At 32.0% G+C, this 17,671-nt stretch overlaps 1 protein-coding gene across 1 annotated transcript in view; it reads left to right on the forward strand.

Moving 5' to 3' along the window:
- The first annotated feature begins 2,011 nt into the window (after positions 1 to 2,011).
- Positions 2,012 to 17,671, forward strand: part of LOC127708229 (uncharacterized) — an 85,425-nt gene continuing 69,765 nt past the window's right edge. The window contains exons 1-4 of the mRNA XM_052213072.1: positions 2,012 to 2,078; positions 3,306 to 3,476; positions 7,859 to 8,134; positions 9,118 to 9,224. Coding sequence (XP_052069032.1) covers positions 2,018 to 2,078; positions 3,306 to 3,476; positions 7,859 to 8,134; positions 9,118 to 9,224 — 615 coding nt within the window. The 5' untranslated portion in view covers positions 2,012 to 2,017. The remainder of the gene's footprint in view (positions 2,079 to 3,305; positions 3,477 to 7,858; positions 8,135 to 9,117; positions 9,225 to 17,671) is intronic.

Here is a 17,671-nt window from a genome sequence, read left to right on the forward strand (position 1 = left end):
TTGGTTTTTTTATAGGGTAACTTGTAACTCACTTGGACTAGATACGTGATACTTCATGCCCTTCGTGAATGGTTAGTTTGATCAAGGATTTGTATAGTAATACTTGTGAATCCTTGGTTTGATGTACAGGGTCGAACACCAATTTCACTTGCAGTACCAATTAGGGCTTCCCAATCTGTTGAGTGTAGGAAGGTGTCAAGATTAAAATAGCATGAAGACATTTTCAGGAAATACAAGTGAGAATCTAGTGGCAATGAATTATCTCCCCTGAGTAAATTTTTTTTTTTATCTGCAACTTTTTAATTGATTTTCATAGATCGATCTATTTTTTTTAATCACATAGAATTATGTTAAAATTTTCAAATATATATTTAAACTCAAAATCTTCATATGAAATATTCACATAATTACATTTTTGTAATCACATTGAAGACCCGTTGGTGGCCTTAAATTGGTTGTTATCTGCTCTTTGGTCAGGTTGTTGTCTATTTGACTATGACATATTCCCCATTTCCATTCTCAATTTTATTTGGTGATTAAATGTAGTCCAAATAATTATGATGTCTTGAAAGGCTATTTTATTGTTTTGTTGTGACGCCATGCTGTCACAACAACAAAAATCAAATAGCCTTTAAGAAGTCAAGAAGTCATAATTATTTGGACTACTGATGCTGCTGAATACAACTTTATTTTCACTCGGACGTAGTCAGTGTTTAAAATTTGTGAATAAGGATTATGATAATCTGATTTATAAATATTGTTGAAAAACTGGTTGGTTGAAGAAAAAAAAGTTTTTAGTCAATTTTCTTGGTAATAAATCTAAACAGCAACCTCCCAATATTTAATCAGTCTAATAAGTTACTGCATTCTACATCATTGTAATTACTTTTTCTTGAACTTTAATATTGCAAATGTTTCATGATACTGTGCATGTACTTATAGATTATCGATGGTTTTTCAAACAAGAGGTTGTTTCTCAGCTACAATCTCATCGAAGGGCGACAGCCCTGAGATGAGATGTAGCTGAGAAACATCCTTGAGTTTGAAAGACCATTGATAATCTGTTTATCGCTATTTTGCCTGTGAGGTCGTTCATGTTTACATTGACTACGTCACATGCGACTTAGTTTCAGACAATAATTTTCCATCTCAAGCGAGCAGCATGATATGAAAAATTATCACAAAATAAGATCAAAGGAAAAATGCACAAAATAGCGATAAATACAATTATAATTGCTCAAATTGAAAAAAAACAACCTATCTGTCATCAAGTACAATGTGTCTGGACTCCATCACTAATTTAGACAAAAAATTGAAATATGTTTTTTTCTGTTTCAAACATTTTTAAAAGTGGAAATTTATATCAGATTGTGCTATAAGCAGTCAATTTGATTAAATTTTGAGAAAATAAATTTTAAAATATAGCTATGTATTATTGGCTTGCAAGTCAATAATTCAACTTCATTTGAATCCCTATTCATGTGACTTTCATTAATCCCTTAGCTGGAGATGGGTCATGCATGTGCTAATACATTGAAAAATGAAACAAGGGAGCCACCTGGATTAACCATTATGTTGACTGATACGACCAACAAAAAAATATTCTAATACACCAGGTATAAACAAGGATTTTCATGATTTTACATATTTTATATTATCTATGACAAGGTCATCTCAAAGGTTAATTAGATGGCATAGAGTCTAAAAATGAATATATGAAACAATTCAATTGAGAAAACTAGCAGCCTAATTTATAACAAAACAATTTACAAAAAACAAATATGACAAGACATGAACCAAGGACAACCACTGAACTACTGGCTCCTGACTTGGGACAGGCACATAAAGAATATGGCTAAGACAGTTTGTCATAGTGCTATTTCAGGGGAAGATAAAGGGGCTGTGGATTAGACACCTCATGATTTTTTTTTTCTGTGGATAACAGGAGGGAAATCAAATGCAATTCTGATACAAATAAAAAATGTGTTGTCTATAACCTGTTTTTATATTACAGAAAATGGAATGTAAAGAAGGAAAGCGACAAAAAAGACCTACTATTGAATACTACCGTATACCTGGTAAGAAATCAAGCCTTCAGCTATGTAGTTTTAGTTTAAACCCTTTGATTATTAAAGGAGAAAGTATGTTAAGGCTACTTTCTTAGCCCTTTAAATTGAAAATAAAAAAGTATATTGAATCTATCTAATAACACTAAATCCTAATAGCCTAGGTGGAACTCTCATATTCTAAGGTAAAGATAAGCCTAGGTGGAAGTTCAGGAACTCTCATATTCTAAGGTAAAGATACATGTAAGCCTAGGTGGAACTCTCATATTCTAAGGTAAAGATAAGCCTAGTTGGAACTCTCATAATCTAAGGTATAGATAAGCCTAGGTGGAACTCTCATATTCTAAGGTAAAGATAAGCCTAGGTGGAACTCTCATAATCTAAGGTAAAGATAAGCCTAGGTGGAACTCTCATAATCTAAGGTATAGATAAGCCTAGGTGGAACTCTCATATTCTAAGGTAATGATAAGCCTAGGTGGAACTCTCATATTCTAAGGTAATGATAAACCTAGGTGGAACTCTCATATTCTAAGGTAAAGATAAATTAAACTTTTCCATATGAACACTTGAATTTTACAGACAAGTTTCAAGAATGGTTATTACTGTAACTGTTCGCTTTTATATTATCCATCGGACAAATTTCATTCCGGAAATAAACATGGGAAAAACCACTGTAAGACGCAATAACTTTTGTGGTCGTGGTATTCAGAAGGTAACAATTTTTCATGAATTATTTGGTTAACTAAAACTACAATGGATATATAATATTTCTTGAATTCATCCAATACAAGATTTGAGAAGGAACAATGTTACTAACTCATGAACTTTATTTTCATTAAAATGCATACCGTAGTTAAACGCAAAAACTTGAAAAATAAAAGTATTTTTAAGATTAAATAACATGCACTTAAATCAGGTTGTTGGTTTTTTTGTTTGAACTTTTTTACATAAATTCATGCCGAGGCTATTTATAGCTTTTTATTTGGTATTGGTTTTGCTCATTGTTGAAGGCCATACAGTGACCTAGCTGTAGTTGCTAACATCTCTGTTATATGATGGATAGTTGTCTCATTGGCAATCATACCACGTGTATCTTCTTATTTAACATCTGTAATCAAATGAAAGTTAATTAAAGAGAAGGAAACTAGAATTGCTTTCTATTAAAAAAGTTACTTTCACTGTATTTTGCAAAGTCATAGTATAAACCAAACAATGAAATCTAAATATGTCTATTTATAGCATCAAGATCTAGTCGCACTGTTGCGTTAAAAGAGTCTGATGATGACAACAATAACATCAATGACCTGGTCATTAGAGTCAACAGAAATCTCTTTGAGAACACAAATGATAATTGTATAAATAGAAATATCAGGAAAAATCAAGATATTCCAGAAAAGCATGTTCAAAGCAGTAAGTTACATTACAGTAAACACAAGAATACTCAGTAAAACATCACTCTTTTTGGTGTTAAGTATATCACTAGGGTGAAACCAAGTGATTGCTGGTGATTTTTGGTGAGAACACTATGAAGTTGTAATATGATATCTTTTAATATATACACGAAGATATTTCAAAGTGATTCTTCCAGCAAAAGAGTGATTTTTAGGCGAATAAACGTATGTACTGAACTATTGTACCCCGACAGACCCCACTCTTAGGTTCATTCAGTGGTAAAGTATCTTTAGACATCAATAACTCTGTCAAACCTTCATATGTAATAGGAAACTGTGAAAAAATCTCTTAAATGGTCAAGAGAAAACATCCAGAGCTAAGTTTTTGAACACTGTTTTTTCAATTTTCTGTTACAATATTTTACTGATTAAGGAATAAAACCACTAATTCATAACTCCATTGCTTTCTACGTTAAATTATGCAATTTCAAGCAGTCATAGCTGTTTTGTCTTAAGTTCAGATAAAGTGACAGTCATATCATGTCAAAACTATACCTTATACTGACTTGTGCTAAAAAATTCAATATACCTTTAATTGCATATTAGAGCGTATGGTTCCTGGAAAGTTGTTAGTACAAAAACAGGTACTTCTGATCTGAACATCAGGGTCGACTTAGATTTGATTAACTCGGGTTACTCGGGAAAAACTTTTTACGTAACTGCCCAAGCGCACTAGACAGTTAAATCGACCATTAACTTACAAGTAGATTTACATTTATAAATTTTGACTTGGATGGAGAGTTGTCTCATTGGCACTCATACCACATCTTCTTATATCTATAAACTCTTCAAACCCTTCAAAATGGAGCATTACATAGGATTTTTTAATAGTACTGTCGAAAAATATTAAAATTCCCTCTTCAATAAACAAGTCCACGATAATGCCATTGCTATATAAATATGCTATTTTGCCGGCTTTTATCAAGGTACTTTAATCAGAGACAGCAAAATAACATATTTTCTAGTTTGCCGGCAGGGGCAAAATAGCCACTGCTTTATCAAATCGTACCAAATAGATGAAAACATTTTCATTTTGTATTGAATCAATAACTGAGCTGCTTTTTTTATATTTTGGTTTTATAAAGTTGTTATTTTTGCCATTTGTTACCCAGTGTAAGATACAAGTACAATGTAGCTTAAATTTGAAGATATTTTTTTTTCAGTTTTTACTTACTTCACTTGTTCTTCCATCTTGTTTTTTTACTCTACTCGACTAAACCTGCCTACGAGGTAGGTAGAACTCGACTCGGGTCAAAAGGTTAAATTGATGACGTTTTAGAGAAACTCTGCCCGTTCGATTTAAACTCTACTGACACGAGAAACCCGAGGTAATCAAATCGAAGTCAACCCAGGGCGCATATGCCCTCCTTTATTAATTTTATATTTTTTTTATTATTATAACAAGCTTTCATCAAGGTTTCTACAGTGAGTCAAAGTCTTTAAGCTTTCATTTTATACCAAACTTACCCAAACATTTTACTTATTGACAAAGCTACAGCTATGACTAGGAACTGTTTTGTTTAAAATATGAACCACTTTCTTGTTTGTCCTTTCAGACCAGGCCTGAATTAGTGGTTCTATACAGATAGGGACTTAAATATTTTGCAGTTAATCTTAAGATACAGTCTGAGTTACAGTTTTTAAACAACAGTTACTTTGACAAACCTTCATGAAATTTTTTTATAAAACTTGGATAAAGCTTCTTCATGATCAGGAAAAAGCCTGTTCTTTTTTCTCCATTTGTCCATATCTTTTTTTTTTATAAATGGACTTATTTAATTTTTTGCTCCTCCCAAAAAAATCCTGGAGATTAGATTGTTTGTGTCAGAAAAAAAATGGTTATAGATTATAACTTGAGTATCCCTTTCTTGATTGAAATAAAACTTTAACAGATAGAAGATAAAATAGAAGATCACGGGAACAAAAAGAATCCTATTGTTTTTTTGTTCAATAGATCAAAGGACAAGATCACTGTTTTCGAAAATAAAAAAAAAATAATGAAGAAATGGTTTCCTGATGGAAATATGAGTTTCCCTTGCTTGATTAAATTTAAACTTACACATATTGAAGATATATGAAAGGAAGAAATTCCTATTAATTTTGGGGTCAATAGTTCAAAGGTCAAGGTCACTGTTACTTTTGGAGAAAAAAAATCAGGATTCAGGATGGTAATTTGGAGTTTCGTTACTTGATTGGAATGAAACTTATATAAATAGAAGATATACTGAATGGAAAGATGCCTATTTTGGTTTTGGGGTCTATAACAAACACTAAAACTTTTAGTTTATTTAGATATACATATATTTCTTTATCCCCGGCTTAGTATATTTCTAGGATTTTGATTGGATAACGCACGTCGTTACAAAACCCATAGCCCCTGGGTGTTGCTAACCCATATACCCAGACGTTGCTATCCTTTACCCCGGGGACGTCACACGCATTTTCCTTAGTTCCATGGTTGTTCCTTGTGAAATATAGAATTCTGTAGATTATTCATGATGTCTGTAATTAAATATTTAATCCACTATTGACGTTATCTTATTTTGTTGATCATTTGCACTCATTTTAGTCAATGCATCACTTGGCTGCCACGTTGTCAATGAATGGGACTACTGACCTAGTTATGCAAATAACCCACGTTGATGTCACACAGTCTATGATGTAACTCTCACAACATTGAGCGCCAAATTCTACCTACTCCCCTTTCTCTGTCTCCGTATTAAAAACGTCTTATATTTGACTACCTGTAGGATTCTACCAAAGGTAGTACCCTACACCCGTAAAAGATATGTCAAATTCCCAAATTTCAATAAAAGATTTTTAGAAAATGAAAAAAACGTTGCTTTCACGTTACATTTTGTGGTTGAATTTCTCTAACAATCGCAAGATTTGGACTAAGCCCGGGGATAAATTCGTTATCTTCGTTCATATCCGTAGACTCAGGGTGTACTTGGATACTTCAGGGTGTTAAAATATCCATATCTACGGATACGAACGTAGATAACTTATAATATCCACTAGATCATAGATATTGGATTTAAAATAAGATACAGTATTACAAATTCAAATTTTTAGGGTCAAATTTGGACCTCCATGACCCTACTCTTTTATTGTTGCTTCAGTACAAAAATGTATCTCCTTTGAAAATTATAAAAGAAACAGTGCTCTTTTAATTTAAGTTAGAATATTGGTAACACTTTTCATATCAGCACTTTGCATAAAATTTGTCATAATTCTATGAATTTAATTAACAAGGTGTTGATGCCACACTCTTTTGATTGCAGATAGCACCTTGCAGACTGAAAAGAAGAAAATTGACCCTAGGACAAAAATAAAATTTAGATTGTTTGATGTTGCCTACCTACCCATCTTAAAAGCAGCCTACATGAAAAATTTGATAAGATATTTTCCTGCTCTAAAGTTGTTTTCTTGTTTAAAACATGTAACTTATGTCGTTGGCAAAAAAAATCTCTACCTATCTACCCAACCCTACAAGGCATGGGTAGGCAACATCAAACAAAGAATTTTTTAAGGGTGGCCCTGTGTGTTTTACTATGTATATAATTCTGATACTTTCAATAAGCAACAATAGAAATGTCATTGGATGCAATATAAAGATAAGAAGAGGTGGTATGATTGCCAATGAGACAAATTTTCATCAGAGACCAAATGTTAATAATATGAACAACTACAGGTCAGTATACAACCCTCAACAATGAGCAAAACACATACTGTATAGTATAGCCATATGAGACAAACACATACTGTATAGTAAAGCCATATGAGACAAACACATACTGTATAGTATAGTCATATTAGACAAACACATACTGTATAGTATAGTCATATTAGACAAACACATACTGTATAGTTTAGCCATATGAGACAAACACCTACTGTATAGTATAGCCATATGAGACAAACACCTACTGTATAGTATAGCCATATGAGACAAACATGTACTGTATAGTATAGCCATATGAGACTCCAGTGATGATGAAATGTGAAACGATTCAAAAGAGAAAACCAAAAGCCTGATTTACATGTATCATTATTTATGCTATTGCTAAACAGAAATGATGTCAAACAACCACCCACAGGATAACAGGCTCCTGGCAGGCTCATGAAGAATGTGGTGTAAGGGTTACAACTTATTTTACCTTAAAGTTGTGGTCACATCAATTTGAAACTTAGTACACATGTACACTATGGTGTGAACTTTTAGAAATACATTGTTTATGCCAAATAAGGGTTTCGATTGAATTTTATAAGTGCACTGATATGATAATTTTGGTGGGCATGGTATCCTATGGGCACAAATCCTTGTTTTATATTTTACAGATAGACAACATAGCAATGACCAGAGGGCAGAAAAAGACTTAGATCATGGTCATAAAAGTGTTAGCAACATCAGCTCCGATGAATCACCAACAAAAGCATCCACACCACACAGACAGATTAGTGTTGATTTAAGTTCTTTAAAGAATGTAGTACATAGACATATTAATGTAGAAATATTAAGTCACAGGTTACAAAGACAGATACGAGTAAATAAGTTTTTATCATTTCACAAACCATCAGAAGTCAGGGTACTTTTCAAAGCTTACAGAAATCAAGGTTTGCTATACGATTGATAATAGTAACAATAAAGTTGTATGTGAAATTATATTTATTTATAGATTATCGATGGTATATCAAACTAGAAGGTGTTTCTCAGCTACAATCTCTCTGACGGGAGACAGCCCCGAGATGAGATGTAGCTAAGAAACATCCTTGAGTTTGTAAGACCATTGTTTTGATAATCTGTTTATTGCTGTTTTCCTAGGCAACATCAATGGAGTAGACTTTTGATGTCATTCATTCTCTTTCTACTTGACAAATGAAAAAAACCCACATCACTGAAGTAATGTGATATAAAAATTATCACCAAAAAAGAAATCAAAGCAAAATTGGAGAAAATAGCAATAAATTTATAATGTATTAAAGTAAAACATATTTACCTAAGAGAATTCAGGAAAAAAAGCTTACAGATGTTTCTTTATAACTAATGTTGACCATTGATGTGTCAGATAATATTTCCTTTTATTCCATATTTATAAAGGTGAATGTTAACACTTCATTTACAATTTAGATATAAACAATAAATTAGGGGTGAGCTAAAGGATACCAAAAATATGTTTGGAAGATTTTGATAAGACATTTTGAAACATAATGTTCCTTGATGCATAATTATAGATTTTCATATTTTTGCAGACTTTTAGAATAAAGAATGAAACCTGATCTAACAAGAGATTTGGGTAAACATCAATAAGACCAAAATAAATCATAAATAGTTTACAAAAAAGACAATTAAAAGAGAGGTGGAAAATACCAACCTCATAAGTGGAGACAAAATGACAACGTCATGGCATAAAAAGAATTACCAAAAGACAAACAACACTATATAAAACAAGAGATAGAAAACTAAAGACTAAGCAACATGAACCCTAAAGGTCACAATAAGGTCTTTAACGATTGAGACTAGCTTAAAGTATAGGACTAAATAACTGACACCAGAGCCATATTATTTTATGTATTTGACTTTATGATGATAATTTCAGAATGTTCCAAAGAGGAATACTTGAACATTTTAAAGATTATCTTGAAAGATGTATTGACTGGCAGAGATATATTACTTGGTGCAGAATTCTGCAGTATTTTGTTGAAGGTTAGTTTCTTATCTTCATAACATAGCAGGGGTTGAATTGAATTAGGTCTGATGTCCCGAACTGTCGGACTTTGTGGTAAAAAAAAACCTCTTAATTTTCTCTTTTTTCTTCTGTTATCTATTATTTTATCAAAAATATTTAAAACAAGGATATGTTTCCATAGAACACCATGCCCTGTCTGCTCTGTCAAAATTTGCAGTGAACCATGAAGTTTGGTCAAAACCCTTATTTGGAATATAAATTAAATATTTACATTTCACTTTAACCCTTTCACCGATAGCCAGCCTGACAGAAGCTACTCTGAGACGATGGCTTCCCTGGCTATTATGACACAAGTGGGAGATCTTCATATTAAATATCAATAAAAACTTGTCTGTAGTTATTTATGTCTTTATATTATTCACTTACAACATGGACACAGTTTTGTTAATGTTTTGATCATTTTTTCTTCATAGAAAATCAAAATTTACAAATTTTTGGAATTAGATAGATGAAATTCTCGAAATTCAACTTTTTGACCCAAAATTGTAATTTTTAAACCCAAAACGGCAAAAGTTTGAAAAATTTAACAAGGTTTGTAAAAATTCCTTACACTGAACAATGTCCATTCCAAGTGTTTTTGTAAATAAAATGGCATTTTATGTCAAAAATGTATACTAGTCTGGCTTCAATTCTTCCATATTCTTTCAAAAAAAATGTTCCCTTATTTCAAATTCTAGTAAAATCCGTAAAGGACAAGGTACAATAAGCATCAGAGAACGGCCCCCAATTTTCGTTCAAATTAAAAGTGACGTGCCATAAATTATAATACTATATTTTTAAAGTTTAAAACCTATATTTTTGTAAACATCAATAGATTTGTCAACTTCCGCTGATATTATTCATGCTTTGTTGCTGTAAACACCTCAAGATTTGCGAAAAGGGCAGAAAAATGGCAGTTTCCAATCCTTTTTCTGCATTTTAAACTATGAGGGTACCTACGGCCCACGATCATATTTATACCTGACATTTCTTGAATATAAATGTTGATGCAGTTCAAATATCTTAGTGGGCCGTAGGTACGCTCATAGTTAATAATTAAAAAAAGGTGAAAAAAATAGTCGTATTTTCATTGAATCATCGAAATATTTAACGAACTGCGGACCGGAGATGATTTCTGGTATTCACTGGATCCGACGACAGACTTTTAATCGTGCTATAATGGCTAGTTTCTTTATGACGTAAATTTTACATCTACGAAAAAGGAACACAGGATATTTCTGTATTTATTATTGTATGAATTTAAAGTGAGATTTTAGCAGACTGTCCAGTTTTGACACAAAATCAGAAGGAACTGTGACAAACTTCGGAGAAATTTTGGGAATGTAAATGAAACCAAAGTTATTTAATAATTGGTTCATACTCAAACAGTTCCTAAATTCAAATATTTAGAATACTGTGAAAGATGTTTATCATGGATTGGCATGTCGAAGCATAAATATGTCTTTCAGTTGTAACGTAAAAACTGCAGAGATTTGTACTTGTTAAGCATGTAATCTCCGTGGAATGGTGTATTCTGAACAAAAAACAAATTTTGAATATAAATTCTATACCCAACAGATCGATATTGATGTCAACATTAAATTTTAGTACAACTTTACCCTTCAAAAACACGTATTTTGTTTTATAAATGACAAAATCGTCGCCCTGTATAAATCTCCGTTGACGCTTTTGTGAAAAGTGCTTTCTTTCACGTCCGCATTTCTATCAAGTATGGCATGCCAAGTTAACATTTTAGGCAATCATTACAGATGGCGAAAATACATTACAGAACTGTGAATAATAACATACATTGTAATTCATACGACATAAGAAGACATCATGTGACAATTTTAATTATTTAATTGTGTAAGTGTAACAGTAATATAGATCAAACAAAACTATGCAACACTACTATGTATCTTGAGTAATTTTTTGGTCATGGTGTTGTTTGTATTTATTGGACTTATGATTTGTAATCCCTCTCTTTGTAAACGACAACTCGTGCCACTTCGTATTTCTTGTTCTCTACATTACTTTCCGTCATAAATATGCATGAAGTATTTGCCACTGGACGGTCAGAAAACAGCATTCAATCATACATCTTTCCTCTTAAATTACAGTACTATAATGACTTTAAACATATTTAAATAAATAAAAGATTCGCTTAATTTTTTAATCAGATATTCACACGTCAAAGAAAAAAAAAAAACGAATATTGAATATCAAAGGAATAAAAAACGGGTCCTAGTCAAAGATATCATGCTTGTTATTTTGTATGCCAGACCTGTGTTTCGTGTACAAAAGACTCATCAGTGACGGTCGAATGAAAAAAGTCAAAAGACCATAAAAGGCTCAAAATTTCGAAACGTTTTGCCATATACAGCTAAGGTTATCTATTCCTGAATAGAAATTCCGTAGCTTATCAAGCAATTCAAAGTTTTGTAAACAATTAATTTATAAATTTGACCATATCAATGATAATTCATGTTAACACAAAAGTGCTGACTACTGGACATCGTGTTACTGCATGGGTTGCTTGTGTCATTATTTTTAATGTGCTAGCTCATAAGGTTACAGTCCGCAGGAAGACATATCAACCTACCTGGACACTATATATTCTGACTCCGACCCAACTAGTCTTTGCTCTTACCCCTTAATGCCACGTGATAAACGGAAAATCAGCAAATACCAATTTCAAAGTCTTTGGTTTGACCCGGCTGCTGTTAAAACCTACAATACCCGGCACTCGAGGTAAAGACACTTGCACGAGACAACAGAGGCGGTGTTTGTCTCATGAGTTTTACGCTGGGTGGGAAAATGACTAACCAAGCGAAACTATGCACCAAAATGAGCATGGTGTTTTAAAAGATGAATATTTAATATTCGCAAATTAACTTCAACAGACAAATGTGATTATAAATGTTTTATATTTCAAACTTGGAAAAAATTACTATACATATCATCACTTTTATTCTTAGCTGTATGTTTATTCGCATTTAATTAGTGGACTTATTCAGAATCAAATACTTCTTTTTGTAATTGGGGTGTTAAAGCGATGACTGAAGCACATTTTGGATGAAGCGCAGAGGTTACAAAAGAGGCATTCAAAGCGTTATTACGTTTAAATGCTACAACCATGAAATTATGAGTTTTTTCAAATTTTTGGTTTGTTTTCCTATGCATTCTTGTGACCTTGTCGAGGGAAGTACGTGCGGTCATAAATGTTGCATTTTTTTTTTTGGAAATATCATCTGATTTTGGAATGCCTCTCAATTGTTGTCATCCAGTCAAAAGTATGGATTCTTATGAGACATACATGTAATGTAATTATTGATAATAAAAAGTTGAGATAACCAAATGTCATTCTATTACAACTTTTAAAATTGTGCAATTTGCTAAAACATTAAATGTGCAGTCAGTTTGGACAAGATTTTGTACAATTAAATTCATTTATTCTATTTATTTAATTGTACAATGACTAAAATGAAGGGTGCATATAGTAAGAATCCTTCTTATTATATAAATCCTCGCTTAAACATACGCATCCACCCAAAGAATTGACTTCTGCAATCATATACTTTTATTAGTAACTTGCATGTCCAAGTATAATTGTTCATTTTGATAAACAAATATAAAAACACAAAAGCAAAACGAAAAAATACAAAATGCAAAATAAACACATACAATGAATTTTACATGATATTTCAATCATTCGACAACGACAAGAAAAAGAAACCATTTTTCGTCATCGCCAGTATCCACATCATAATTACAAATAAAAAAAAAGTTCCATATTTCATTTCATCATGAAAGAAACAGCAGTTTATTCAGTACTCAGTTCTCACTTTTTTTTTATCATGTTTCCCTGGCTTCCAAATAGAAATGAATGGATACATTATGTTTAACTTGAGTATTCTTCATCTTCTTTTTTTTCTGGATTTTATTCTCATACACACTTGTCCCAGCCGACACTTATTTAATTTTTTGACATTGACTTATGATATTTGGCATAAAGTGTATAACCATGAGATATCATATCAGTCTAATATCATTATGACCTTTACCATTGATCTCAAGGTCAAAATAATTGATGTTTTGTTCTTGACCTTTGACTTTCAAGGTAAAATATTTCAGTTTTATATGTCCAACCCTAAAACCATATATAGGCTATGTCAATTTCTTTTTACTGCACCGAAGGATTTATTCCTTGAGGTCAAATCCCCATTATATAATGAATCATTAATTATCTCCAAAATGATTTATATCCCCACCCATTGCCTTGATAAGTCATTTCTAATTCACCATAGGTTTTGTACCCAGGGGACACATTCACATCCCCGCCCCTACATCATATTAATTCTTAATTGCCTGGATTAGACATTTTATTCCAGACGAGGTCTGTTTGTAGTACAAGCCACGTCTCTTTCATTTCATTAACTGTTAAATATCTTTAAAAACTGTTCACCCCTAATCAGTAAATCCTTTATATTCTTGTTTTCATGAAAAGACCTTCACATTGAAAAATAGGTTTTGAAGTTATCTTTAATTTAAAAAAAAAAGTTTGCTGTTGCTCAACAACATGTGGGTTTCTATGCTCGATATGGAATTCGTCAAAAAAAGATTAATGATAATCAAGATGTTTATAGTATAGTGTTACAACATATGAGAAGGTATATTCTTCCAAAATTACTAAATTCATACTTCAGATAATATAAAAGAACCCATTATTGAACGGTTGCTATGTACTTGTTATGTAGCTATGTTGTTGATAAGTATTAAGCGAACTAAAATTGAACTAACTTATCATTTCTAACTAAAAGTTGTTCATAAGAAGACAATATGCATTGCATTCAATTTAATTTGTTCAATAAAATGATTTATTGATTTGTAGTTGCTTTAAAAAAAGTTCAAACATGTTTTCTTGCTGTTGCTAAGCAACATTTGTGTTGCTATGCTCAATACGGAATTTGTTAAGAATACAGATGTATATGATAGTATATTGGAATGAAACATCATATGGGAAAAAAATCTTCAAACAACTGCTAAATTCATACTTCAGAGGGAGAAAACACCCATTTTTTAACCGTTGCTAAGCAACATTTCTGTTGCTAGGTTGTTTTTAAGCATATAGTAAACGAAATCGAAGGGACTTTTCATTTGTGACTTCAAGTTATTCTTAGACAAACAATATTATTTGGAATTGTTTAAATTTGTACTGATAAAGCAATTAATATGTGATAATTTTGATACTTAATAAAAACGTTTGCTAGGCAACCTTCCTTTCACCTGAACACAATAAAATCATTGTTTTTTCAAGTTTCTATACTAAGACCATCAATGATATTAATATAAACTTATTTGGAGAGGGTGCCAAAAACGCCCCTTATCATACCTTGTCCTTTCATCTGATTTTGACATGGTTTTCAACAAACGGAAGCGCCATGTTTACACTTTCATCAGAGTATTCAACAAAGAAAGATAACTTGTGTTTGCAATGTTTTTAGTGGGATATGTAAAAGAGGTATTCCGATCCTGGTAAACCGGGACTCATCGTCAGCTGTCTGAAGCGTGAATCCCGGTAAACCCGGATTCATAGGCGAATGGGTTAAAATGAACATGCATTCGTTTCCGTTTTCTAACTTAAGTTTGCCTCAACCAAATGTTATGAAACTTATACACAATGCTTATTACATGTACTACAAAACTCAAATCAGGTACAAATTTGGGTAGCGTCACTTTTACTGTTCTTGATTAAGTCTTTTTATAACGTTTTATGCAAGCGGGGGTATCATCTGTGTTTCAATGGAAATTAAGAGGTTCAATTTTCCATGGCTGAGTAAAAATGTTTAAAAATATTTTCTAACATGTTTTATTCCTACCAAGTACTTATTAATTTTAGAAAATATTTTTAAACATTTGTACTCAGCCATGGAAAATTGAACCCCCTTTCAGATTTTCAAATTTATATTTATTCCAGCTATGTTATATAGTTATAATGCATTAATAAGTATTTGGTTGGAATAAAACATCTTAAAAGAATATTTTTAAAATTTTTTACCCCTACCATGGAAAACTGCCCCCCCCCCCCCCCTAATAGACCTCATATTTTCAAATTGTCATAGCTGTTCAAGCTATGTTACATAATAATAATGCATTAATAAATACTTGGTATGAATAAACATATTAGGAATGATGTAGAAACATTTTTACTTAGCCATGGAAAATTGAACCCCCCATCAGATATCAGAATATCAAGTTATAGCAGCATTTTAAAACAACTTATACCATTATGTTATGTTCTAATTAGTTTTTTGATTGAATAAACAAGAGGGTTCAATTTTCCATACAGAGGGGGGGGGGGTTAATTTTCCATGGGGGGTTCGATTTCCCACTTTGGAAAAATTACCCTGGGGTCAATTTTCTATATGACACAGGCTGAAATTAGAAAAATTTAAAGAAATTTGTAATCATTTAAAAAATACATTTAAAATTGTTTTTGAAACAACTCAGCATATTGAAAATAAACTAGTTTTAAATGTGATCATCAAGGCAACAAAGTAGACACTCATACCTCAGTGATATGAACAGATCTCTAGTTAAACACAATTTAGACACTTATACCTCAGTGATATGTACAGATCTCAAGTTAAACTCAAAGTAGACACTTATACCTCAGTGTTATGTACAGATCTCTAGTTAAACACAAAATATACACTTATACCTCAGTGATATGTACAGATTTCTAGTTAAACACAAAGTAGACACTCATACCTCAGTGATATGTACAGATCTCTAGTTAAACACAAAGTAGACACTCATACCTCAGTGATATGCACAGATTTCTAGTTAAACACAAAGTAGACACTCATACCTCTACATATTTCTAGTTAAACACAAAGTAGACACTCATACATCAGTGATATGTACATATCTCTAGTTAAACACAAAGTAGACATTCAAACCTTAGTGATATGTACAGATTTCTAGTTAAACACAAAGTAGACACTCATACCTCTACAGATTTCTAGTTAAACACAAAGTAGACTACCTCAGTGATATGTGCAGATCTTTAGTTAGACACAAAGTAGACACTCATACCTCAGTGATATGTACAGATCTCTAGTTAAACACAAAGTAGTCACTTATACATTAGTGATATGTACAGATCTCTAGTTAAACACAAAGTAGACACTCATACCTCAGTCATATGTACAGATCTTTACTTAAACACAAAGTAGACACTCATACCTCAATGATATGTACAGATTTCTAGTTAAACACAAAGTAGACACTAATACCTCAGTGATATGTACAGATCTCTAATTAAACACGAAGTAGACACGTATACCTCAGTGATATGTACAGATCTCTAGTTAAACACAAAGTAAACACTTATACCTCAGTGATATGTACAGATCTCTAGTTAAACACAAAGTAAACACTCATACCTCAATGATATGTACAGATTTCTAGTTAAACACAAAGTAGACACTAATACCTCAGTGATATGTACAGATCTCTAATTAAACACAAAGTAGACACTTATACATCAGTGATATGTACAGATCTCTAGTTAAACACAAAGTAAACACTTATACATCTACAGATTTCTAGTTAAACACAAAGTAGACACTCATACCTCAGTGATATGAACAGTTCTCTAGTTAAACACAAAGTAGACACTTATACATCAGTGATATGTACAGATATCTAGTTAAACACAAAGTAAACACTTATACCTCAGTGATATGTACAGATCTCTAGTTAAACACAAAGTAGACACTCATACCTCAGTGATATGTACAGAACTCTAGTTAAACACAAAGTAAACACTAATACCTCAGTGATATACATGTACAGATCTCTAGTTAAACATAAAGTAAACACTCATACCTCAGTGATATATACAGATCTGTAGTTAAACACAAAGTAGACACTTATACCTCAGTGATATGTACAGATCTCTAGTTAAACACAAAGTAGACACTCATACCTCAGTGATATGTACAGATCTCTAGTTAAACACAAAGTAGACACTTAAACCTCAGTGATATGTACAGATCTCTAGTTAAACACAAAGTAAACACTTATTACCCAGTGATATGTACAGATCTCTAGTTGATCTCAAAGTAGACACTTATACATCAATGATATGTACAGATCTCTAGTTAAGCACAAAGTAAACACTTATACTTCAGTGATATGTATAGATCTCTAGTTAAACACAAAGTAGACACTAATTCCTCAGTGATATGTACATATCTCTAGTTAAACACAAAGTCAACATGTATACCTCAGTGATATGTACAGATCTCTAGTTAAACACAAAGTAGACACTTATACCTCAGTGATATGTACAGATCTCTAGTTAAACACAAAGTCAACATGTATACCTCAGTGATATGTACAGATCTCTAGTTAAACA

The sequence above is a fragment of the Mytilus californianus genome, unplaced genomic scaffold, assembly GCF_021869535.1.
Source record: "Mytilus californianus isolate M0D057914Y unplaced genomic scaffold, xbMytCali1.0.p SCAF_7, whole genome shotgun sequence".
Taxonomy (NCBI): Eukaryota; Metazoa; Mollusca; class Bivalvia; order Mytilida; family Mytilidae; genus Mytilus; species Mytilus californianus.